Raw genomic sequence first — 21,684 nt, forward strand, 5'->3', positions numbered from 1 at the left:
CGTTCGATAACAACATGAGCCAGGTAGTAGCTTCCTGTCTACTTATGCACAAGTACAAAAAAGGTGAGTACCACTTAATGCAGTAGAACAGAGTTCTCTCTTTTGTTTTGTTGAGTCAGAGTCTCACTCTGTCGCCCAGGCTGGAGTGCCAGTGGCACACTCAAGGCCACCACAGCCTTGACCTGCTGGGCTCAGGCGATCCTTTTACCTCAGCCTTCCAAGTAGCTGGAACCACAGGAATGCGCCACCATGAACGGCTAATTTTTTTATTTATTGTAGAGATGAGATCTCACAATGTTGCCCTGTTGCCCTATTGGGCTCAGGCAATCCTCTTGCCTCCACCTCCCAAAATGCTGGGATTACAAGTGTGAGCCACTGTGCCTGGCTGGAACAGAGTTCTTAATAATAAACTGGAATGCTGTCAAAGAGCAACAATTAGTAGATTCTCTGATGTTTATTTTCTATTATCCATTAAGTGAATTATACTATTCCTCTCTACTTTCTCAGCCACTTTTTATCCTAATCCCACTTCAGTGTAATAAGAAAAAGTAAATCAGGTGACAAAACCAACTACAGCATTTGCAAAAGTCTGGTAGAAGACAAGGCTGGGACTGTTGAGTATTCCATTATCATTAGTTAATTTAAGAGTTTGTTAAAGGCTGCATTTCACATGAAAACATTTTGTTTTGAAGTTTTGACCAATAAGTACCATCTTAAGTATCAGTAACCAAATCCATGACAACAAAGAGGTATCTAACAAGGAAAACGACTGAGCGCCAGTGCCAGCATGAGTCTGTGGCTTTGTGAGTACTTACCATGCATTATAATGTCTAGGATTGACTCTGATGGCATTTCGAAAACAAGCTAATGCTTTGTCCAGTTCTTCAGTTAACACAAACTCATGCCCTAATAGAGTATAAGCATAAGCATAATTTGGATCAACCTGGATAGCTCTCTGGAAGAATTTAATTGCAATATCATGTTCCCGTTGTAGACTGAAACAGTTCCCTGCAGCACACCAGGCCTTAAAAAATGAAAAGAAAAAAAAATACACAATTAAAGTTTTCTTTTTTCTACCTAAACCAAATCTCTGACTAAAATCAAGCCTCAGACTCCACTTAGAACAGACAAAGACAGAAGAGCTTTAGTGGACCAACAGTTGTTTGATTGGTCATGGCTTCCATGGCTGTAGATATGCCTGCTTGCTGTACACATTTGTGAAACCAAAACTGACACGAGCAGCACTTACATGTCCTGGGCAGCTCAACCTCTGAGTTGCTCCAAGGCGTGTTCTCATCTCAGGGCCAGCGAGGAGACCCTGCCTGCCTGTGTCAGCTCCATGACAGCAATGATAGATGACAGACTGCAGGCGCAGCCCAGTGCAGTGCAAGAAGCTCACTCTGCATCAGTTGGACAGAGCTTCAAGTCCACTGCTGGCCCCTTTTAGTAGGGTGGCTGTAGGCAAGTCGCCTCAACACTCTGAATCTCATTTTCTCATTTGTAAAATAGAACAGTCCAACAGCATGTACTGTTCCCAAGCTTCATGATTATGATCTATCATTTCTTTTCCTCTCTTACATTTCCCCTAGAAGCAATGGTTTGGTATCACTAAACCAGTGTTCATGGTGACTATGGAATATCATGAGGGGAACTGACTATATTTGATTCTGAGCTTAGACGTATTACAGACATGTAACTGAGTCTTTTTGTGACATGCTGGGATACAATCCTTAGAAGACTGGAACACGAAAATTAATTGTGCCTATGTCTCAAAATGACAGTACTAACTTATTTCCATTTCAAATTTGTCATTTTTTCAATCCATATAAACTCTGCTCAATGAACTCTAATCTTTGTGACAACAGCAACTTTAATGCAGTCAAATCTGGAACAATCCTGGATTAACTGTCTGCCTTGTGACTTTTCTAGGACTTTCTCTTCTTCTCTGAGCCCTGCCTAGAGAGAAAGATACCAAATAGTGCTTGAACATCTAGGTTATCTCCATCTTTTAAGGTGAGCACAAGGCAACTATGTAAGCAGACGACTTTGGCTAACACACCTCTGGTGAATTCTTATCCATGTCTGTTAAGTCTTTTGACAGAACTGAAAGAGCAACGTCTTTTTGAAGATGCCAAAGCGTGGTAGAGTAGATCTCCATGCCTTCCACTCTGTAATTCTCAATCCTTCTAACCTCTGAGAATATTCTTTCAGCCTGAAAAAACAAACAAACAAAACCTACTAAGAGAAAACAGTTGACACAACTTATATATATAGGGAAATCACCGGTTGCTGTCTCCACAGGACCTAAATGCTATTTTGTACTATGGCTTTTAGGTGGATGAGTAAGGATACACTGAACATTCTCCTGCGGCAGGTCAAATATTGATGCAATCACAGTCACATCTAACCCTGTCTTTATAAGCAAGTCAAAGTCAGAACAAGAACTCTAAAAAGAGAACTTAAGTTTTTACCAAAAGATAGATGATAAATCTACACAAAGTTACAATGTAAAAGACAAGTCAATATTTTCTTACAAAATGCATTTCTGAGTTCTAATAACGGCTTTACAGAATAATGCTCCCAGGACAGATGACAGGAGATAACTTCTGTGATATAAAAGCTATTTTTCACTGACTTTGAGAGCTTGTGTTAAAAACTTGAGGGAAGAAGCAGGTTATAAGATGGCTACCAGGCCATGGCACAGGGACCCTGGGCACACCCTCCCAAAAGCACCTGCCAGGAGCCCCATCCTCAGCTGCCAGCAGCCCTTTCCTTGCAGCACTCCCAACTCAGGGTCACTCCTCAGCTAGCTGGTGTCATCACACGCACCGCTGCCAGTGCTCCTCTCTACCCCTAAAGCGCGAGGCTTCAGGTTACATAAAACAAACCAGTTTCCTAGTTGATCGACTTAGTAAGTTCAGAATTCTCAAGATGCAGTTTAAAGAATATCTCGACTGCTCTTAATGAAATAAAGGTGTCAGAATATATAAGGAAAGAACATTTATAGAACAAGGCACTTAAGTCAAAGAGATGGCCATATGTACCTAGCATGAGGATTTGCAATTTCCTTGAAATCTCTTAAAAGTTGTTAAGATAAGTTTTTCAAATAGGCATGGCTATGAGATGACAGCCCTAACCAAACACAGGTAACTTTGGTTTCAAATTTTTCAGAATTTATTGTCTTCTTTGAAAAATGATTATGGCATAGACAAAAAGAAAAACGGGGGGGAAAACTCAGGAAATTAAGGTGAAACAAAGACTTTCTTGAGTTAAATACTTGAGTCACCACCTACAACTAGGGGAAACAACAAAACGTATGTATGTTACAGGACCTGCAAAACAATAAACTAGAAATAACTTTTAGAAAGGCTTTCCAAACATAGCTCTTGCCTGAGTAAACACTGTGTACCAATATGGGGTCACAAGCTAAACATGGGGCTTTTAGCGGTAAGTAAGAATTTCTGTCCACAGCGTTCTCTTCAAAATTACCTGGAGAGGAATCCTACACATTCAGTCTCTGCCTCGATGAACACTTACCCTAGATGTAACAGCAGCACCATCCTTCATTGTCCCCAGCTCCCTGCCCAACTTTCATCCTCTTCATGTGACTTACTGCTACCTGTCCTTGCACACTTACACACAATCTGTCTCTTACCAGGCACAAGCTCCTCGGAGACAAATGGTCTGACTAGCCCTATGGCAGAGTCTGGAAAAGCGGTGAGGACATAGGCTGCACTGAAATATACACTCAATAAGGGAACTGGAAGTACATTAAGCAAGGGTAGCCTCATACCAACTTTAACCCACATCAGAGATATTTTATTAATATACAGACTTCTTACAGATTTTTATATTTTAAGTTTAGGGGTGGGACAAAATGCTTTGGGAAGGATTGCTGAGAGGTAATTTAAGTTGGAAGTCATAATTTTCTTTGGCTTCAGGTTAATCACCCTCTCCTTTTCTGTTAGAAACAATAATTTAGCAACAAACTTAATTAAAATTAAAATAAAAGTCTTATAATAAGAATATTGTGTCCTTGATTAAATACAATTTTCTTCACAGCATTCTTTAGGTTTACAGAACATATTAAAGTCAAAAATTCATCCCACTAAGTAACTGCATAGTGTAGAAAAAATTCACATTCTAAGAATCTATTACACGGTAAACACGTATTTTCAGATCCAATTCGGTAGGTTACAGTCCACGCAGGAATGTATTGACGACATGGTTCTCTGTAAGTCTATCTCAAGAAATTCCTAAAAATATAAACTGCCCTTTACACAAGAAAGAACTGGATCTACAAATTATAAATACTGAGAAAGTCAATATTTAGACATTACATAACAAATGCTCATTTTTTAGACCTAGCCTTCTCAAGCATGGGCATTCATTTTACTTCAAGCTCTATGATCTCTAGAGAGGCAGAGGTAACCATTTTCTATACTTACTTGCATGTACTCTGAAAGTTCAAAATAGGCCCTTCCGATTTGGCACAGTACCCAGCCAGTATTGTAGTGGTGAGAAGGCAGGTGGCTCAAAATGCTTATAGCTTCTTTGCAGTTGTACGAACACAAAGCTAAATAACCTTTCCCCATTTCACGAAGAAGGCTCATCAAACCTTCTAGGAGAAAACAATACAGTAGACAAAGAAAAAAACACAATCAAACAGTTTGGTTTTCTAGGAAGGCTAAGTGCAAACTAATCCATTACACATTCCAACGTCTATAAAGAAGACAACGAAAGCACTGCAATGAACACAAACAAACTTACTTACAACGAGTACACAATAAAAATAAAAAGCAAGGAAGACATCAAGCGTTTAAAACAGACCTGCAGCTGCTTTCTGCAGATTAAACGCCTGGATCTGAGGGGTGATCGTGGGTATTTTCCCTTCTGAAATGACGGAAGAGTCCAATTTTGTAATTTCCAGGCTGTCATTTATGTTAGGTTGAGTTATTCCTCCTTTATTAGTTTTGCTTTTTGTTTTTCTGTTTGGGATTTTAGGTGGAAACTTCATTTTTAATTTTTTGCTATTTTCCTGTAAAGGGGGGGGGAGTGCCACACTTGTTATACTCATGTGTTTTAGACTTCCCACAACCCTTTCTCAAGTATTAGATATGAAATAAATGTACAGTATTGATTATATCTATATTTTCCAGAAGAAATTTTATAAAAATAAAAAGTCTTCAAAGCCATTGAACTTTAAATATAATAATTCTGAACATAAACTACATTAAGAGTAAGGTAGCCGGGTTCGGTGGCTCAGCCTGTAATCCCGCGCCTTTGGGAGGCTGAGGTGAGTGGATTGCCTGAGCCCGCGGGTTCGAGACCCGCCTGGGCAGCGAGACCTCATCTCTACAATAAATCAAAAAATCATCCGGGCGTGGTAGCGCATGCCTGTAATTCCGGCTACTTGGAAGGCTGAGGCGGAAGGATCGCCGGAGCCTGGCAGGTCGAGGCTACGGTGGCCGGGAGCGGCCGCTGCACTCCAGTCTGGGCGACAGAGTGAGACTCCAACTCAAAAAAAAAAAAAAAAAAAAAAAAGAGTAAGGTATGACAGCATAAAGCATTGCTCTCTTCTGCAAGTATAGCATCCTCACTTATTTAAAAATAAGAAAATAAATAGAAATAATACTATCTAACTGCCTCAGAGTCATACAATTGTTAATATGGATATGTCAAAGGTAAAGATTGTTCATAATATTTGTCAATGGACCAAGAAAATTTACCAAAGGCATAATGAGGCCCTCTAATATTAAAAACCTTTATTTTAGATAGGGTATCAATCACACTTTCACCCAGGCTGGAGTGGAATACAGTGGCATGATCATAGCTTACTGCAGTTTTGAACTCCTGAGCCCAAGTGATCTTCCTGCCTCAGTCTCCCGAGTAGCTAAGATTATAGGCACTTGCCACCATGCCTGGATAACTTTTTAATTTAATTTTTTGTAGAGCTGAGGTCTCACTGTATTGCTCAGGCTGTCTTGAACTCCTGGCCTCAAGCAATCCTCCTGCCTAGGCCTCCCAAAGTATTGGGATTACAGGTGTGAGCCATGGCGCCCAGCCCCTAACTTTTTATTCTGAAATAATTTTAGGCTCAAATGAAGTTGCGTAAAAAATACAGAGAATTTCCATTCATTCTTCCCTCAGTGACAACATCTGACATAACCACAGTACAGCATCACACCCAATAAACTACAATTGTACAATGCTATAAACTGAACTACAGACCTTACTTGGAGTCCATCAGTTTTTATATGAACGCTTATGTACATGTATATATACAGTTCTATGAAATCTTATTACACGAAGGAATTCATGTAATTAACCGCCATAAAGAAATTGTTCGGTGCTATGCCTTGTCATCTTCTCCCCCGAGTCCTAGCTCCTGATAACCACTGATCTGTTTGTTATACACTGTTATAATGCTATAATTTAAAGAATATTAGAGAATATTTTTCAAAGAGTCAAGAAAATTCACAAAAATGTATAGATAGCTCTCAAAATTAAAATAATTTTAAAAACCCTAAATGTTTCTTTACTTATTAGAGACAGAGTCATCAGTGAACACTAGGGAGAAGTATGAAGTAAACGTGACACGCAGAAGTCGTGAGGTTACCTTGGCTGTAGAACTGTCACTAGTAAAAAGCCGTGAACTTCTTCGAGGCAGTGCATTTGGGGGAGACGTGATAGTGGGGCTCAATACCTGAGGTGTAGTACTAGAAAATTACAAAGGAAGACATGCATTTTTCACTCAGTTTATGACCATTAGCCACTGCTTCAATTCAGGCACATTAAAAAATATGCATTAGCTAGTAAGTACTCTAACATGGATAGCTTGGCCCATCCTTCTCTGGCCCCTCTATGCAACCCCAGGAGAGCACAGATCTCCATGCTCCTGAAATTGCTCTTTTGAACTAAAAGCAGCCACCTACAATCTGGGTCAACATATGGCAAGTACAACCACAGACCGAGTGTTTCCACCTTCCTTTGCATGTGAAGGATAAGGGCAGCATGGGCAGTCCCCGGGTGGGGTGTCCGTCAACAAACAAAGCAGCAGAACAGGTGACAGCAGAGAAGTTATTTCCCTGTAGTAAATTCAAAGAGCTATATCAAAAGCCTATCCTGTTTAGGACAAAAGGAGTGTGATAACCACTCGGACATAATTTTATTTTAAAGACAAACAATAAGATAGGAGAATCCCAATCTTAGAAAGCAAGAAAAATGAAGACCCGAGAGATCTAATTGAAAGTTAGTTTATGGACTAAACTGTTTATATAGTTTACAATAATTTATAGGAAGTTCTTCTAATTACCTGAGTTTAATTTTTTTTTTTGAGATGGAGTCTCGCTCTGTCACATAGGAATGAGCGCAGTGGCATGATCATAGCTCATCACAGCCTTGCACTCCTGGGCTCAAGTGATCCTCCTGCCTCAATCTCCTGAGTAGCTATGACTACAGCCACCTACCACCACGCCTGGCTAATATTTTTTATAATTTTTTTGTAGAGATGGGGTCTTGCTATATTGCCCAGGTTGGTCTCGAACTCTTGGCCTCCAGTGATCCTCCTGCCTTGGTCTCCCCAAGAGCTGGGATTACAGCTATGAATCATCATGCCTGGCGTCAAAGAAACTTGAAAATAAAAGAGTTGCTGACCAGTGAGCAAATAATGTTTAGGGATATCTGTAATCTTTTCAAAAGACAAAGCGCCAATGTAGGAATTTTAGCAAGCAAAGTTGTTTGGGTTGGCCAATTCATTTTTAGAAGTATAATAAACTTTACTTCATAGAAACAACTATGTGTCATTTATACTGCTAGTTACGAATCTGGGTCAAAGAAGCTTCTGAAAAGAAGAGAGATATGTATTTTCATGTTCTTTGCAATATACACACATATAATAGGCATTTATACTCATATATGTATATACACACACACATAAATCCTTTTAATTTGCATCTGTTTAGCTAGAAGTTTGACAATGAAATGAGTATGCTCTGGAATCAGAATGTCAAGGTTTGAAGTTAAGCTTTACTGCTTACCAGCTAGATGATGACATGCCAGTTACATTAACACTTTTTAAAAAGCCTGTGTCAACAGAATTATTTTGTGGCTTTGAAATAAAATATAAAGTGTTCTGGTAGTTATCAATAAATACTTTGGAAAATGTACAGAAATGACTTTTGGAGGATAATTTATGTGGAGAAAGTGACAAAAACATTCCTGGAGAACTGAGCTGAGAGTAAGACATCCTTCTAAACATTTCTATACAGAAAGGACAGACTGCTGCTGTCAGTCGCAATGGAGTAGAACGAACTTGCTCCCCCACGTCAAATACCTAGAACCCAAACAGAGTCTTCAGACACTGGGTAACGTAACACGCCTGAGGAGTACTTGTGGCCACTGTGCAGGGAAAGGAAGATGCAAACAGCCCAGTGACCTCCCTGTGCCAACAGGAAATGCTGAGAAGATGAGAAAGCCAAAGCAACCAGACTGGCAGGGCAGAGCCCCAGAGAGAAGAGGGCCACAAAGAAGGATGTGACGGGGGTTTACCTGTAGTCTTCAGTCGAACACTGGTTGGTGTAGGTGTTGAACGTTACCTACTAAGAAATTTGCCTGGCCTCTGTCCCGAGTCCCCCAAGTGATGGGCGTGTCTTGTTATTTGTGGACAGCCCCAAGGACAGTCTGAGTTTATGATAATGAAGTGACTCATGGTGGGCCCCTAGATAGTTTCAGGGTGGGGCTGGCTGTGCTGGAAAGGTCAACCACGTGATTAGGAGATTGGGGCTTTGAGTCAAGGACATCAGCCTGACCTCCTCCAGGAAGGAGAGGGTGGTTAGAAACAGTCATGTGGTCAATGGCTCCATCAACCATGCCTACCTAATTTAAAACCCAAGGGAAGACTCTGAACACCAAAGCGTGGTTGAAATTCCTGGTCTGTAAACACACTGATGCCCCAGGAGGGCAAGGTATCCTAACCCACTACAAGGTCCCAAAAGCTCTGAGTCTAGGACCTTCCTGACCTCACCCGTGGGTCTCTTCATCTGTCTGTTCCTGACGTGTATTCTTTTTTTTTTTTTGAGTTGGAGTCTCATTCTGTTGTCCAGGCTAGAATGCAGTGGCACGCTCACAGCCACCCCAGCGTCGACCTGCTGGGCTCAGGCAATCCTTCCGCCTCAGCATTCCAAGTAGCTAAAACTATAGGCATGCGCTACCATGCCTGGATAATTTTTTGATTTATTGTAGAGATGAGGTCTCGCGAAGTTGCCTTAGGCTGGTCTAGAACCCAGGCAATCCTCTCACCTCGGGCCCAGACAATCCTCTCACCTCGGCCTCCCAAAGTGCTGGGATTCTAGGCTTGAGCCACCACACCTGGCCAGACTTGTATCCTTTATAATAAAACTATAATCCTAAGTGTAGCATTCTCCTGGATTCTGCGAACTGTTTTAGCAAATTACTGAACATGGGAGGGGGGGATAGTGGGGACCCTCAAATATGTAGCCAGCTGATCAGAAGAAATGCAAGTGGGCCTGGGGAACCCCGCACCTGCAACCAGTGAACAAGTGTTCAAACTGGGGACTGTGACCTTAACCTGTAGAGTCTGTGCTAAGTCTTGGAAGTTGGCATGAGAATCACATTAGAGTATTGCTGCAAGACCTCATCTCTTAAAAACAAACAAGCAGGCCAGGTTTGGTGGCTCAGCTTGCAATCCCAGTAATCTGAGAGGCTGAGGCAAATGAATTGCCTGAGCCCACAGGTTCAAGACCAGACCAGGCAACTTGGCAAGACCTCATCTCTACAATAAATAAATAAAGAAATGAGCTGGGCATGGTAGCACATGCCTGTAATTCCAGCTACTTGGAAGGTTGAGGCGGAAGGATCACGGGAGCTCAGCAGGTCAACACCAGGGTGGCCGGAGCATGCCACTGAACTCCAGTCTGGGTGATGGAGTGAGACTCCAACACAAAAAAACAAAACAAAAAAAACCCCAAAAAGCTGGGCATGGTGACACGTGTCTATAGTTCTAAATACTCAGGAGGCTGAAGCAGGAGGACTGCCTGAGCCCAGGAGGTCGAGGCTGCAGTGAACCATGATCATGCCACTACTCTCCAGCGTGGACGATAGAGTGAGACACCGACTCAAAACAAACACACACTACTAGGCATACAAAGAAGAAGGGAAAAAATGACCTACAGTGAAGAAAAAAATCAATAAGAAACAGTCCTGGAAATGACAAAGCAGCAGATTTAGTAGGCAAGAACATGAAGCACATTCTATATGTTCAAAAGGGAAGAATCGTGGGCATGTTGAAGAGAAAACGAAATGAAATTTCTAGAGATGAGGCTGGGCACGGTGGCTCACACCTATAATACCAGCACTTTGGGTGGCTGAGGTGAGAGTTGCCTGAGCCCATGGGTTCGAGACCAGCCTGGGCAACTTGGTGAGACAGCATCTCTACAATAAATCAAAAAATTTGCCGCGTGTGGCAGCTCACACCTGTAGTTCCAGTTACTTGGAAGACTGAGGCAGAAGGATCACCTGAGACCAGCAGGTCAAGGCTGTGGTGGCCATGAGATGAAAGAATGTCTGAGATTAAACAAAAATGGGATGCGATTCATAGCAGACATGATACTACAAAGAAAAATAAGTGAACTTGAAGATATGCAATACATCCTATGCAGAATGAAACAAGGAGAAGTCTAGACCCAACACCAGAAGAGAATTAGTGAGCTGCCGGGCAACTTCCAGCAACCCAGTATACATGCATTCTGAGGCTCAGAGGGAGAGACAAAGGCATAGACAAAAAACGTATTTGAAGAAATAGCACGCCAAAGTTAGCCAAATAAGATGAAAACCATAAGCCTACAGATTCAAGAAATTCAATGAATTGGAAGGCCAAGAAACAAGAAGAAAACTACAGTAGAGCAGTGAACCTAATAAAATTGTTTCAAACCAGCAATAAAGAGAAAATCTTAAGTCAGAAAAAAGATATTGCATATAAGGGAATAAAAATGAGAATGCCAGCAGCTTTCTTGTCAGTAATACAAGCAAAAACAAAAAAACAAAAAACAAAAAAAACAGCAAAGCAACATCTTTTTTTTTTAGTGGGAGTCTCACTCTGCTGCCCAGGCTAGAGTGCAGTGGCATGTTCAGGCGATTCTTCTGCCTCAGCCTTCTAAGTAGCTGGAACCACAGGCATCTGCCACCATGCTCGGCTAATTTTTTGATTTATTGTAGCGATGAGGTCGCGCCAAGTTGGTCTTGCATCTCTGGACTCAGACAATCCTCTCACCTCTACCTCCCAAAGTGCTGGGATTATAGGTGTGAGCCACTGCGCCTGGTCTAAAGCAACATCTTAAAAAGAAAACCTGTCAATTAGAAATTCTATACCTGGCTGGGTGCTGTGGCTCATGCCTGTAATCCCAGCACATTGGGAAGCCGAGGTGGGAGAACCGCTGGAGCCCAGGAGTTCAAGATCAGCCCGGGCAACATAGTGAGACCTTCTCCACAAAAAAATAAAAAATAAAATTAGTTGTGCATGGTGGCACACCCCTGTAATCCCAGCTACTAGGGAGGCTGAGGCAGTAGGATCATCTGAGTCCAGAAGGTCGAGGATGTGGGGAACTGGGATTGCTCCACTGTACTCCAGCCTGAGTGACAGAGACCCTGCCTCCAAAAAGACAAAATTCTATATCTAAGTAAAAGTATCATTCAAAAGTAAGGATGAAATAAAAACTTTTTTTTCCTGATATAGAAAAGCTGAAAAAATTCATTGCCAGCAGACCCGGACTATAAAAGACGTTCAAAAGAAATTCTTCAAGATGAAGGAAAATGGCACAGTGGCTCACACCTGTAATCCCAGCACACTGGGAGGCAGAGGCAGGAAAATCGCTTGAGGCCAGGAGTTTGAAACCACCTGAGCAACAACATGAGATCCCGTCTCTACAAAAAACAGAAATGAGGCAGGTATGGTAGTGTGCAGCTGTAATCCCAGCTACATGAAAGGCTGAGGCAGAAGGATTGCTTTAGCCTACGAGTTCAAGGCTGTGGTGAGCCATGATTGTGCCACTGCACTCAAGCCTCATTATTAGAGACCCCAACTCAAAAAAAAAAAAAAAAAAAAGAAGGAAAATATTATCAGATTGACATCCAGATCTATTGAGGAAGGAGCACATAAATAGTACCTGTGTGGGTATGTACAAAATAGACTTTGTTTTCTCTTTTAAAATAATCTCTATAAAAGGTAACTGCTGCTGGGTGCAGTGGGTCACCCCTGTTACCCCAGTACTTTGGAAGGTAGAGGCAAGAGAATTACCTGAGCTCAGGGGTTCGAGACCAGCCTGAGCAACATGGCGAGACCTTGTCTCTACAATAAATAAAAAAATCAGCTGGGAATGGTGGCACATGCTTGTGGTTCCAGCTACTTGGAAGGCTGAGGCAGAAGGATCACCTGAGACCAGTAGGCCGAGGCTGTGGTGGCCACGAGTGGTCCACTGCACTCCAGCCTGGGCAACAGAGTGACACTCCGACTCAAAAAAAAAAAAAAAGACAACTGTTTAAGGCAGCAACAACCATGCACTGTGGGGTTTATAACATACACAGGAGTAAAATATATTATAACACTCCCATAAAGACTAACATAAAGAGGAACATGAAAGTATACAGTTTCACAATACACAGGAGAGGAGCACCACTTGAAGGTACACTTTGACAGATTAACATGTGTACTACAAACCTTAGAGCAAACTCTCCAAAGTTAATTAGAGAGTAGTTGCTCTCAACCTATAATCCCAGTACTTTGGGAGGCCAAGGCAAAGGGACTGCCTGAGCCTGCAGATTCAAGACCAGCTCAGGCAAGTTGGCAAGACCTTATCTCTACAATAAATCAAAAACTTAGCTGGGCATGGTGCCTGTAGTTCCGGCTACTTGGAAGGCTGAGGCGGAAGGATTGCCAGAGCCCATCAGGTCGACGGTGGGATGGCCATGAGCGTGCCACTGTACTCTAGCCTGGGCGATAGAGTGAGACTCCAACCACCTCCCCCACCAAAAAAAAAAGTAGTTTCAAAAAAAGGGGCAGTGTTGAAGGGTGCCTCCCAAAAAGATACACCAAAGCCCTAATCCCCATACCTGTGAAAGTGACTTTATTTGGAAACAGGGTCTTTGCAGAGGTAATCACACTAAGCTGAGGTCATGAGGGTTGGCCCTAATCCAGCGTGATTGGTGTCTGTAGAAGAAGAGGGAAACTTAACTACAGAACCCACAGGGAGGATGGCCATGTGAAGAGTTATGCTGCCACAAGCTAAGGACCACATGGGACTATCAGAAGCTGGAATTGGCAAAAAAGAATCCTCCCGAGAGACTCTGGAAGGAGCATGACCATGCCGACACCTTGATTTTAGACTTTTAAACTTGATTACAGATTTTTAAACTGTGAAGAATAAATTTCTGTTGTTTTAAGCCACCCAGTTGTGGTACTTTGTTATGGCAGCCTGAGAAAACTAACACAGGCAGTAAAAGAGAGAAAATGGATACAACGATACAACGCAAAAGATTAAGAGCTGATGCTTCCTACTGTGAGTAGATGCTGGCTAAGCTCCAAGGGAAATGAACAACTGAGAAGTCACACTGACGCCCTCTCCGGGATGATACACACTCGGCCTGCGGAAGGCTGCTCTATTGGAACACGCTGTCTGCAAGCTGGCATGTGTGACAGTCCCAGCATCCTCCAGCATGGAATCTCAGGGGCCTTGCAGATAGTCACGGTCTGCACATGTCTGTATCTTTTAAAATTTACAGGCACGTTTGCTGTTTTAGAGAGGAGAGAGACAATTCTTTCTTTTCAAACATTAGCTATAATTTATTGAGTCCTTGAATAGGGAGAGAAATCCTATTTAACACCATACCTGTGTGTAAGCAGATTCATCATCTGAAGACTTATTGGAAGGTTAATTTTTAAACTGTTTATAGACGTGCATAACAGAAAAAGTGGAGTATGAAATCTGTCTGTACTTGACCTAAGAGAAGGTCATGTGCATAAAAGAAAAATTATACATCTATGAGGCAAAGTAAACCAAAAGCTACTTTAGCTAATGACTATTGTTATTACACAAGTGTTTTCAGCCAGAAGTTTCAAATTTACATATTTAAAATGTATAATACTTATTCTAGAATTCACAAGTCAATATTGGTCTAAATTGAAGAAATATGAAGAATCCAATGTTATGGCAAGAAAAGCTGAACAATAACCATTATAAATACCTTGTTTGTGGGCCAGAAGTCTGTGTTTGTGCAAGAACTGGAGTTACCTCTCGACTATTTCCGCTCTGCGAGAAGACAGACTTTGCTCCAGTTTGGCCGATTCTGGCAACAGACTGTAAAACACAAAAAGCCTAAGGTTTGTGAATTACCAAACTACACCGTTAATGATAAAGATAGCATGATGCACTTATCTACATTTTCCCAATAAAAGGGTCCATAATGTACACTGTCACCTTAAAACATAAACTGCTAGTATCATGATTTATGCCATGATGGCTAATATTGCTATATTATGAACATCAGCCTATTTCCCCATTTTAACTGCAGTCTTTTTGCCTTAACACTATCTTTTCCTCTTTCACGTTCATGTCTAAGGGAAGACTGAACATTCTCAGAAGCTGTTCTATTGCACGGTGATTATTCTCCATTTATTACACACCTTCTCTATCTGCGACCAAGGACTAAGGAATTTTAAGAGACCTACTGTTCTCAAGATTTATGATTTAAGTTACCATATGGAGAAAAATAATAATAGAGTAAGATAATATGCTCCTGTGACACTTGTAAAACGGTTCTACAGGAGCTAAGAAGAGTAGATTTTTAAAAAACACACCCAATGACTCAGTAAATTCCAAGGATGTTGCTTTTGAGAGTTAACAATTCTTTACAGTCTTTGCAATCTTTCATTCATTGGTCTTTGCTCCCTGGAAGAAAACCAAAGTTTGCTTGGCTCTTCTATCTTCTCTGGTCTACCACCTTCTCTCTCTTCATTTTATTTATTTTTTGAGTTGGAGTCTCACTCTGTCGCCCAGACTGGAGTGCAGTGGCCGCTCCCGGCCACCGCAGCCTCAACCTGCTGGGCTCCGGCGATCCTTCCGCCTCAGCCTTCCAAGTAGCTGGAATTACAAGCATGCGCTACCACACCCGGCTGATTTTTTTTGATTTATTGTAGAGATGAGGTCTACGGTCTCGCTGCCCAGGCGGGTCTCGAACCCGCGGGCTCAGGCAATCCACTCACCTCAGCCTCCCAAAAGCGCAGGATTACAGGCTGAGCCACTGAGCCTGGCTTCTCCTCATTTTCACCACCTCACTTTTTAACTATGATCGAGGACCATTGCATCAGGGATGTTTTTTTTTGGGAGGGAGTGAGGGGACCAGAAAATTTTCTTCAAACCTTACTTTTACCTGATACCCTGTCATAACCCTCATGCTACACATGACAAATAATCACATTCCTCACTAGATATGAAAACCTTATCTTGGCCCTTCCTGCATTCAAATTCCCTCTCTTTTGAAGCTTTGTATTACTTCCAAAACATCCACTATCTTGGTTATCTGTCCTTCCATGGTGTCTAAATCAGGTGTGCTCTGTGCTTTTGAGCTCCTCTCTCTCTCTCTCCCCCTAGAGAATAGGGTCACCTTAACAGCTCCAATTATGACTTCTACCAGCAGGCCACATCTCTTCCTCTATGACTAACTGCCCACTAAATATTTCCACTCATCCACCACCACCTCAAAATAAAACTTCCTAACTCTTTCTCTTCCTTCCCCAAATTGAAATCTCTACCTTCACCCAAGTGACAAAACTTAATCATGGCCCTTCCTTCTTCATCAAATGGCTTGATATTTTCAGTTGATACGGCACACAGACCCACACACGCAACCTTTCTGGGATTGGCTAGTGACAGGGTCAGAAGAGAACAGAGCCCCAGGCTCAGTGGTTCAGCCTGTAATCTCAGCACTTTGGAAGACTGAGGCAAGTGGATTGCCTGAGGCTGCGGGTTCGAGACCAGCCCTGGCAACTTGGTGAGACCTCGTCTCTACAATAAATCAAAAGGTAGCACGTGCCTATAGTTCCCATTACTTAGAAGGTTGAGGTGGAAGAATCGCTGGAGGCCATCAGGTCAATGCTGGGATGGCCATGAGCATGCCACAGCACTCCATTCGGGGCAATGGAGTGAGACTCCGATTCAAAAATAAAAAAAGAACAGAGGCAGAGTGCATGTGGCCTTATTATCAGGGCACTGAAAACATATACCTGCTTCCTGATTGACTTGTCTTTTGTTGCTAGGCTCTTCTGACTCACCAGGCATGCTAACTACCTTTCCATTATGCCATGTTTGCAACTGCTGTGTTTAAGACCATCCATGCATCAACTACCTTGAAGCTTCTTTCTACTACTCTTGGAGTTCCTAGGATCACTCACCAAAGAGCCATTACAGAAAAACTCTTGCAGACTAAGCTAAGGATGTCAAAAAGTAAAAAACAGCTCTTTGTAGAGTTATGTTTTTCAGAACATGAAGAGGCCACATCTGTTACTCGTATATCAGTGCACTTACTTAGCTTCCATCTCTTGAGCATCTATCAAGCAAGTTAATAGGTATTTTCAGCTCATGCCCTAATTTAATTCTCACAGATGATACCTTGTGCCACAGAAATGCTTGCAACAAGTGGCACTGTGGCCTTTATTGCCACATGACTAGATAAAGAAACACTGTGAAAAGAGTCTCAGAAAAATTGTTACAGTATTTACCACAGGGATACTATAAATACTCTTCATTTTACTACATGTCTGTGATTCACCATGAAAATCTTAATATCCGAAATCATCTGGCTTTATCTGAGCAAATTTTTTTTTCTCGTGTAATTATTACTGCTATAAAAAAAAAATACACACACACACAGTGGTAGGGACAAGTAAAAAGATAGTAGGCATAATTACTGTTATTTGTATTCAAGATGATAGAAACAACCTAAATTTTGTAAAAAAAAAACACAAAAAAACAAAAACAAATTAAAAGTAAAAATATGAATGCTGCCAGGCTCAGTGGCTCAGCCTGTAATCCCGCGTCTTTGGGAGGCTGAGGTGAGTGGATCGCCTGAGCCCGTGGGTTCGAGACCCGCCTGGGCAGCGAGACCTCATCTCTACAATAAATCAAAAAATCAGCCGGGCGTGGTAGCGCACGCCTGTAATTCCGGCTACTTGGAAGGCTGAGGCAGAAGGATCGCCGGAGCCCAGCAGGTCGAGGCTGCGGTGGCCAGGAGCGGCCACTGCACTCCAGTCTGGGCAACAGAGTGAGACTCCAACTCAAAAAAAAAAAAAGAAATATTTAGATCAACAACTCTATGGCAAAAACAATTACATAAAGTGAGGTTCTCATTGAAATTTCCTTCAACTGATTAAAATTTTAAGCAAGTTGCTTTTACTCCAATACCAAAACTGCATTTTGTATGGAAAATACCTTTTTTGAAGGGGCTCCGGTGGATGGCACATCAATAACAGAAGGTGTGTTAGTGTAGTTTTGTAAATAGGATCCATCTCCAGGACTTGAGGTTTCTAATGGCAAAATCCCAAAACTGAGAAGAGGTTGAAATCAAGGTGTCAAAAAGTCATCAAGGCATATATAAAGCAGCAGTATACTTAAATTAGAAGGTCTAAAAGGAAGAGAATGGCAAATCAGTCTTGGGGACAGCGAGGATCTGAGGGGCAGATTAAAAATAAGTTATGACTGTACACTCTTCCACCCCCCGTAAGTAAACTTTAAAAAAGGTCAGTCGAGGAACTCAGCTGAGCAACAACTACAGATCTCAGGAGATTTATCAGACATAAAAAAAGGTGGCTTTATAAAAGCTAAGATACAAATGACCAAACTACTTCAAACTCTTGGAATTTGTGAGATTTAGACACAATTACAGAGAAAATGTAGAAATCCTTAAATGATTACAACTTTCGAGAGCTGTAACTTCATGGGCATGCAATCTGTTCCCAGGAGTCCATTCATAGTCCTTTCTGGCACAAAATTTTTATTCTTGTATTTACATGGACATGTACTTGTGATAACTCTGACAGAACACTTCATATTGACAGATGCCGTATTTCGAAGAGCAGCACTTGAGCAGCACCCAGTGTTGCTCCAATCTGTCACGAGCACGCCAACATTTCCAAAGCACTGCTCACTATGGATGCTCAGCCACCAAAACAGTATCCTTTCACATGTTCACTAGCTAATTAAGACATATTCAGGAGTCTTAAAATTTTCCATAACACTTAATATTAAATTTTCATCACACGTGCTGTATTTCTTTCACTTCATTTTCTGAAAATAGGATGCTCCTATTTAGGAAGTTGCTGTTCAAATTCATTTAAGTTACTAACAATATGAATTATTATAAGGTAAGTGAGTATCATAGTATGTTTTAAAGAATCTTTCATTTGACTTACCTTGGGGTTAATGGGCTAAGAGCAGCTGGTCCTCCTAATAAGCTTCGACCAGTTTTTGGTTTATTTTGAACCTGTTTAGATAATATTGAAGTTCCCGTTCCAAGAGGGACAGTATCAGGTGAAATTACAGCTGAATCAATATAAGACACTGAGGAATCTGTATTCAAGGAGTACTTTGAATTGGAAGATTCTAAATTCAATCTGTTTAGTTCCTGAAACAGAAAATTTCTACCATGACATTTACAATATGTTATTTAGCTACAATCATTCTTTGTAGTTTTCACAATATTTTGAACATTAGTGTATGATACACTTACAATTGTGTCCTGGGGTGTTTCTGTAAGAACCGTCTCAGGCTGTCTATGAGATAAACTATGATTAGATACTAGTGTTGTGCAGGAGTTGGGCAGACAGTTGCTAAAGTTCTGTAAAGATGTTAATTTAAATGTTTGGTCAGGATCTGGCTTTTCACCTGTGAAGACCAAAAAAAAAAAAAAAGTTTGCTTCTAAGGAAATGAGGAATACACTTTCTTGCAAGTATGTGTAAAACAACAGAAACAGGCCTTATCCAGAGTTTAGTCTCCTGTCCACTTCTGCCAATCAAATTTATCTCCCAAAAGCCCATACATCAACTTATAAAGCCATACACTTAGGAAATAAATTAAGTTGCAAGAACACTAACTTTAAGTATAATAAGTCTCAGGAAAATGCAGATTTCTGTTTGTTTTAAAGTGGAAAATAGGGCAACCCCTCAGGCCCCCTCCTGCTCTGGGAGCCTTTCTGTTCTCTCAATAAATTCTGCTTTCTCAAAAAATAATAATAATAAAGTAAATGGAAAATAACTAGACCTCATTTTTCTCAAGATAGGAAGTGAGGTTGAAGAGTTAAAGGCCAGTATGTTTTACAGGTGGAAGTACTTCCATGCATGTGGACACAGCAATGTTTAAAATGATCCTTGTACATCTGAGAGCATAGATGCTGAGACACTCTCTCCCTATATTGTTCAGGCCTTATAATTTACTACTTCAGGCATCTATTAACTTTAAAAAATTTTTTAATGAACTTATTTTCTCATTCAGAAAGCAATTTTGGCTAGGGTTAAACACACAGTACGACCTGTTCTAGAGGACACAAAATATTTAGGGTAGTTTGGCTGAACAAAAGATACTACCACATTTGACCTCAGGAGTAGAATAATGAAAGGTCACATTATTCCTGAAACATACATATGATTCTAACTTGTTTTTTATTCTCAATGTCAACAGCTCTTAGCTCTGTAAAATATTTTTCTTGTAGACAGAGGATTTAAATTAAGTAGGGAAACAGAAGACAAGGAAATGGGGAAGCCACTCACCCTCACCCCACAAACCTACCTATTTCACATAGTGATTCAAAGGGAGACCAGAGGAAAGGGTTTAAACTAAGGCTCTTTTGGTAACATTCTGACCCTTTGGCAAGCCGATCTGTCTTGCTGTGGAGAGAAATAGATGAAGTAAGCTACAAACTCCAAAACATTTAGTATAAATAAATTTTTGTCATAAAAAATTAGATAAAACTTTTATGTTCTAATGTTCTAAGAATACTCTTTTTGGTGCCTCTCTAAATTGTCAATTTCTCCTTTTTACTATCTTCAAATCTCTACAATTTAGGACAGTTCAATCTTATTCTTAATTTTTAATGTAATACCCCAGGTGTAATTTTGAAAGTGACTTAGACACTTTAAATATAGCATAGTTATACGATCAGGTTTTTTTACAAAGTAGAGGAGGTAGGTTTCAATAAAAAGTAAAATTTGTGTCTCTTTCTATATCAGGTGTATAAAGGCTTACATTTGGAATTTCAACAATATCCCTGAGAACCTATCAGAGCTTTCAAGTAAAAAATACCAGTCACTTGGTCTGAGGTTCAAATGCTTCAATATCAAATGAAGAAAATTAAGATACAGCAGTTCTTCCAAAATTCAAAGGTTTTTAAAGGGCCAGATGGCATCCAGTCAAGATTTCCAAAGGAGCCCTCAAGTGAAACTACCAGCTAAGACACATAAGAATGTGCACTGTGCTACTTGCTAGAGTGATCTCAGAGAACTATACAGATCCCTTTAGAGGACCAGATGTTAGTTTGCCTCACTTCCACATTTTCAAGTGAGTAGAAACTAGAATAGATTATGTGACAAAATAAGAAAGAACCGCCAGCTGAAGGCTGTCTAATTTCCTACACTCGCCTAACTTAAGACAATCAACACATGGCAAAGAAGGAAGCAGAAGTGGAAGGCAGGCTTTCAGAAAACGTAAATAGGTTTTGTCAAAGTCTGTACCTAAAACTGAACAGTTTGGATGCAATTTCTTTTCTTTCTCTTTTTTTAAATTGGAGTCTCACTCTGTCGCCCAGGCTGGAGTACAGTGGCACACTCCCAGTCACCGCAGCCTCGACCTGCTAGACTCAGGTGATCCTTCCGCTTCAGCCTTCCAAATAGCTGGAACTACAGGTGTGTACCACCATGCCCAGCTAATTTTTTGATTTATTGTAGAGATGAGGTCTCACCATGTTACCCAGGCTGGTCTGGAACCCGTGGGCTCAGGTAATCCTCCTGTCTCCACCTCCCAAAGTGCTGGGATTACAGGTGTGAGCCACCAACCCTGGTTTTTTGTTTGTTTGTTTAAAGAGACAAGGTCTGACTATATAACCCAAGCTGCACTTGAATACTGGGCTCAAGAGGTGTTCTCTCCTCAGCCTCCAGAGTAGATGGGATTACTGGTGAACACCACCATGCCCAGCTAAAATTTATTTATTTATTTATTTTTGAGTTGAAGTCTCACACCGGTGCCCAGGCTGGAGTGCAGTGGGATGCTCACGGCCACCCCAGCATCAACTGGCTGGGCTCAGGAGATTCTTCTGCCTCAACCTTCCAAGTAGCCAAAACTACAGACTCACGCCTGGCTAATTTTTTTATTTATTGTAGAGATGAGGTCTTGACAAGTTGCCCAAGCTGTTCTCATACCCATGGGCTCAGGCAATCTCCTCCCCTTGGCCTCCCAAAGTGCTGGGATTATAGGCTTGAGCTACCGTGCCTGGCCAATGCCATTTCTAGTTAGGACTTTTGAGTCTATGAATAAGAATAGTGGTCCTAGCCGGGCTTGGGGGCTCAGCCTGTAATCCCGCGACTTTGGGAGGCTGAGGTGAGTGGATTGCCTGAGCCCGCGGGTTCA

The 21,684-nt window shown here is 41.3% G+C and overlaps 1 protein-coding gene across 2 annotated transcripts in view; it reads right to left on the reverse strand.

Annotated features, from left to right (window-relative positions):
- The window catches only part of CDC27 (cell division cycle 27), a 51,440-nt gene that overhangs the window by 15,635 nt on the left and 14,121 nt on the right, over window positions 1-21,684 (reverse strand). The window contains exons 4-13 of one of the 2 annotated variants that reach the window (XM_021709350.1): window positions 19,852-19,949; window positions 18,796-18,950; window positions 18,479-18,690; window positions 17,499-17,613; window positions 14,257-14,369; window positions 6,620-6,719; window positions 4,831-5,038; window positions 4,449-4,618; window positions 2,060-2,212; window positions 816-1,024 (exon numbers count right to left, since the gene is read on the reverse strand). In XM_021709350.1, coding sequence (XP_021565025.1) covers window positions 816-1,024; window positions 2,060-2,212; window positions 4,449-4,618; window positions 4,831-5,038; window positions 6,620-6,719; window positions 14,257-14,369; window positions 17,499-17,613; window positions 18,479-18,690; window positions 18,796-18,950; window positions 19,852-19,949 — 1,533 coding nt within the window. Of the gene's footprint in view, window positions 1-815; window positions 1,025-2,059; window positions 2,213-4,448; window positions 4,622-4,830; window positions 5,039-6,619; window positions 6,720-14,256; window positions 14,370-17,498; window positions 17,614-18,478; window positions 18,691-18,795; window positions 18,951-19,851; window positions 19,950-21,684 lie in introns of both variants that reach the window. The other variant, XM_008051502.2, reaches the window with a different exon arrangement.

This window comes from Carlito syrichta, unplaced genomic scaffold (genome assembly GCF_000164805.1).
Source record: "Carlito syrichta isolate Samal-C Ts95f unplaced genomic scaffold, Tarsius_syrichta-2.0.1 Scaffold179606, whole genome shotgun sequence".
NCBI classification, from domain to species: domain Eukaryota; kingdom Metazoa; phylum Chordata; class Mammalia; order Primates; family Tarsiidae; genus Carlito; species Carlito syrichta.